The 5109-nt window shown below is 38.2% G+C and overlaps 1 protein-coding gene across 1 annotated transcript; it reads left to right on the top strand.

The window, feature by feature from the left end:
- ptges (prostaglandin E synthase) lies at nucleotides 1-3104 on the top strand. The gene is made up of 3 exons (XM_079256242.1): nucleotides 1-151; nucleotides 285-367; nucleotides 1990-3104. The coding sequence occupies exons 1-3, from the start codon at nucleotides 44-46 to the stop codon at nucleotides 2237-2239; spliced, it is 441 nt and encodes a 146-aa protein (XP_079112368.1). The 5' UTR covers nucleotides 1-43; the 3' UTR covers nucleotides 2240-3104.
- Nucleotides 3105-5109: the final 2005 nt, after the last annotated feature.

Raw genomic sequence — 5109 nt, 5'->3', positions numbered from 1 at the left:
CTGATTTCAGCGTGGCTCAGTGTGGATAGTCTGAACGCCAGTCATGATAAGAAACGAAGTTTTCTCCTGTTTTGTCTTCTATGCCGTTCTTCTTGTGATTAAAATGTACATTATAGCGATAATAACGGGACAAGTGAGGCTGCGTAAGAAGGTGAGTGTCCAAGACGCGTAAAAGTTGGTTTTGCAAGGCGAAGATACCATCTTTCATTCGATATCAATGATTATCGTTTTTATTTATTTTTTTCCACTGATGCAACTTTTTCATTTAATTTCCTTTTCGTAAGGCTTTTGCAAACCCAGAGGACGCGTTGAGACATGGAGGTTTACAGTTTCACAGAGAGGATCCGTATGTGGAAAGATGCCGGAGGTGAGCATGCACATGGACATGTTAAGGCTTATAACCTGTTTAAAAAGAAATTAAACAAAAACCGGAAGTAGTAAACATGACAGTTTCATGGGTGTTGCATCCTTTTACGCATCTAAATTAATATGAAAAACAACAACAATAAAAAAAAAAAAATAAAAAAAAATAAAGAAAAGAAAAATAGGAACAAAAATTTGTGATAATTCAATAGTTACTGCAATTGCAACTTTTTTTTCCGGAGGCTTATTTTCAATCTTATGGAACTTTTTCTTGCATTGATGTGTTCATCCATCCATTTCCAACAAGAACAACTATCCAGGGAATTTGATTTCATAAGTCTAAAGCCAGATTTTTTCAGAAAAGGGAAGTGCAGACGTTTTGTTTGTTGAAAGATTAACATTTTTCCCCCTCCTGTCTGCCTTGAACTGTCGTGAACTTCTGCTGCAAAACATCTTTACAGCTGGAGAAAATTATAAACCAGATGTCTTTCAGGAGTGAATCCTGTTTCACTCATGTTTGTGGGTTTCTACAGCATGAAGTGCTCATAAAGTCTGTAGGTCTTTTCACCTTTTTTTTTTTTTGCAGTTTTGGCAAAAAACAGCTGAGATAGAAGGTTTCCGAGAACAATGTATTAAAAAGGTTGCTTAATGGGTGGAGAGGAAACAGGAAAGAGCTCTGATTGTAGTCTGAGCAGGCTGGCACATGAGAACTTTGCACATGTTTTTTGATGCCACGCTTAAGATGAATTGGTCTGGATTAAACCACTGTGGAGAAATGACAAAACTCACAGAATTACTCAAAGAATAACTTTATTACAAAAAAAAGTGATGACTCATAGCACTGAAATCCACAGTCATCATTTTACTTTATAGCTGAGTCACTTCAACAGTCTGTGACTCAGCTATAGAGTAAAATGATACCCTCCTCACCCTTCCAGGATTAAATGTCTGTATCTCCAAGTTTGCAAGTCAGATTTTTGACTTATCACTTACAATTTAAGGTCCTTTTTTTTTTCGTTAAAAAAAAAAAAAAAAAAAAAAAAAAAAAAAGATTAATAGATGAACTCCACCTTTGACAGGAACGAAATATATTTCTCATCCAATCGTTGCAGTATAGTTTTCTTTTGAACAAATTTTTAAATTGTCAAACTTTAATTTGTTAAGAAAAAAAAAAGCTGTTAGCAAAAGCAGTTGCAAGCTGCTTTTAAAAACCCTGCTAAACATATAAGCAACAATAGCAACAAATAACTGAGTTAAACCCACTCGCTGCCACTGAAGAGGCTAATCAGGAAAACCAGTGGGACTGGAATCAGACTCCAGCTGCACCCAGAAACCTGCTGTTGCTAACTCAAGATAATTATGGTTTTTTTTTATTCGCTTTCAGCAAACTGCAGCTTTCTAATGTAGAATCCATGTTATGAAATGGCTAATCATGTTGTGATGGCTACATAAAAGCCATTACACCCCCCAAAGAAAAGAGTGTCAATCCAAACTGACTCAAATCTCACACAGGAATGAAAGCAGACATGGGGCTTTGTGTCTTCCTGAGAGTAAAAGAAAAAGTAAAACAGGCCAAGGACATTAAGAAAAAAAATCATTATTATAATACATTTTTCTCTCCTTTAGGGCTCACAATAACGACATGGAAAACATCTTTCCTTTCCTCTTCCTTGGTGCTGTCTACTGCCTTACTGGACCTTCGCTGTCAGTGGCTCGCCTTCACTTCCTCATCTTCTTCTTGTGCCGTGTGCTGCACAGCATTGCATACCTATTTGCTCTGCAAGCCCCCACCCGCTCTGTGGTCTATAGTGTTGCACAGATACCGTGTGTTTCCATGGCTGTGCAGATACTAATGACAGTCGCAGCGTATGCCTGAATGCTGGAGGAAAGATTCAACACGGAGTTGCAGAAGTTTGCTGCCACGGCTTCCATTTCTTACACATGTCTTAAAAAGCAAACACACAAAACAAGAACAGGAAGGTTACCTGAGCGGCCTTCAGAAAAGACAGTAGTAGTGCAATAACAGGGTGTGCGATCACACCATGGCTGTTTTATTTTTTTTTGTGTAAATCTGTCAGTATTTTTTATTTTATTATCAGAATGTGATAATATCTTGATCTATTTAAAGTGTGATATTAATATTGTAGACTGTACACTTTTATTTAAGATTCAAATGAAGGTCAAAGGTCAAATGCTGTCGTTCATTGAGACCTGTTGAAATCTAAAACTCATGGAGAGACAGTTGTAAACTTATGGCCACTTTGGGAATATTTTCCAGCTGAGCTGCACTGTATGTTGATCCCTAACCTCCTCTGTGTTTATACACAGCACAGACCACCATTCATGTGGTTTCATATCTTCATCGTGGCTTTTGTCTGCTTCCTGTGTGGACATTCCATCTGTTGTGTTAACAAGTGTTTGGGTCCTATGTTTAATAAAAGCTTAATGGATCCTGATGATGTACCAAAAGCTTCAACATCTTCACTTGATATGCCTCCCCTGTGACTGAAACCACTTCTCAAACTGTTTTTAAAAGAAGGATAAAGGACTGAATATATCTTGCAACAGCCTGTTAGGATGTGTTCACTCACAGGCAATATTGTGATTTTTATCTGTGAAAACATTTTGAGAGTCTTGAAGTTTTGTGATGTTACTTTGTTATCCTGCAGAAATGTATAATTGTGTTAATGATTCAACAGAAGAAGTTTTATTAATAGGTAATAAACCCTTTTGTAATCAAGAGAGCCTGATCGCAGCATGAAAATGTGCTTATTTGTAGGTTTAATAAATCATTGTTGAATTTGCCCGGAGTTGCAGAGACCTCTTTTGATGGGACGGGGCCCCGCATTTTGTGTTTGAGAGTGAGATGATCCAGAAGTCCGAGGCAAAGTTCCAGCATTCCTGTACATATTACGTAAGACCTTGGGCTGTGCTGTGTTCACTGTTGTACCCTGAGGGGCCAGGAGGGCATGGGGAAACCATATACATACTCAGACACTGCAGTGCTCAGTCATGCATTTAAACATAACACAATTACAGTCTGTGTAGCCTTTCTGAAATGCTTTATTTCCAATCTGTCTTCTGTTTTCTGTGTAGTTTAAAGCATCAACTTTTCCACTTCTGAAAATGATGTTGTTCTGGTAATCCCACTTGGGGTGATTTTCCAGCCAGTGAGGATGACTAAGCTCAAACCGAAAAAGGGCTGGAATATATTTGAGCATGGAGATTTATTTTTGATGCACAAAAGAAAAATGACAAACCCTTAAAGTGGGAGGACGTGTGAATGCAAATAATCAGAACGAAGCATGCAAGAGGCAGGGGTGTGTCTATATGTTTAATAGGTGTAAGCTTTGTGGTTGCCTCGAGAAGCTTTTCCCTAAAGAGGTAAAAGGAAATGAAGCTCATGATATCCCTCCCACATCCCCCATTTTTCACAGAGCACAATGTCTGTGCACCAGATAAGGTGAAAACTCTGGTTTTGTTTTCATTGGCCGGCTGTTCTGTGTGAGGAGATGAACTCATCTCAGACTAGATTGACTGTTTTTCACCAGCTTTAGGCTGAACTATGGGAAAGCAAATCAGAAAAATTAATATTAACACACGATAAACTTGGTTAAACTATGTTTTCACAGTTCCACAGGTGTTAAACAGGGTCACTATTCTGCAGGTTCTAGGTGTTTCCCTGCTCCAACACACCTAACTGAAGTTAATGGGTCAGTGTGAAGAAGTTGACAAGACGCTGTTGGATCCATCTGATTTAAATCAGCTGCACAGGAGCAGGGAAACAACAGAAATCCGCATGATAGCAGATGACTGGAGTTTGACGTCCCAGTCTTACTGCAGCTACAGCGGTGTTTACCCCCACCTTGTGGCCACACACAGACAGCAAAAAAGATGTCAGGTGTTTCCAATTTTCCCCCTCTGAGTCAACAGATTGTTAGGTTTCCCACATAACCACTGCTGAGCTTCTAATTAGCCTGTGTGGCAGCACAGGTGGTGCCCCACAGACCTCCGATTTTCATGTTTGGTTTTTCTATGATTAGAGTAAAATTCAGATTAGAGGCGGCCCGAAATGTTTCTGGCAAGAACTTCTGTCTCTGAAAGGGTTAGGGGTTCATTTATTATTATTATAGTTTAAACAATATGTTGCTATCCTGGTTAAACAGGTTAAGATAAAATAATTTGTAAAGCAACTTGGTCACATACAATTTCAAAACCACTGATAGTTGCAAGGTGGCTTGTTTCAGAGAGTTTGCTTGTCTTAAGTTAAAAAAAAAAAAAAAAAAAAAAAAAAAAAAGTGATGCTGCCAAAAATGCAACAATCTGTTTGCATCTTACTAAGGGACTTTTTATTTTATGCTAACATTAGCAGAATATATTATTAGAACATCTATGTTTGGATGTTGACATAGCTATTGTGCACAAATTACAAATACACTGATGCTGATAGGAGTCGATCCCGTTTGATTTCACAACAGCTTTCCACTGAGACATTTCAGACAAACAAGTGTCCAGCAACTTCCTTCCAGACATTTTCAAACCTTAACCTAAAATGAACACATATTTGTTTCCCTTTGCTTAAAATCCCCCCACAACCTCCAAAATATAACTTATCTGTGTTGCCCATCTGTGTGACATGCAATGCCACATTAGGACAGGTTTTTCCAGCATTTTTAATTTTACCATTTACAATTAAGTTGAATAAAGTAGAATAAAGCTGCAGACATGTTTCTAACAGCAGTTAAT

This window comes from Telmatherina bonti (genome assembly GCF_933228915.1).
Source record: "Telmatherina bonti genome assembly, chromosome: 17".
NCBI classification, from domain to species: Eukaryota; Metazoa; Chordata; class Actinopteri; order Atheriniformes; family Telmatherinidae; genus Telmatherina; species Telmatherina bonti.
Note: the sequence above shows the minus strand (reverse complement) of the source record. Positions and strands in the feature narration are given on the sequence as shown.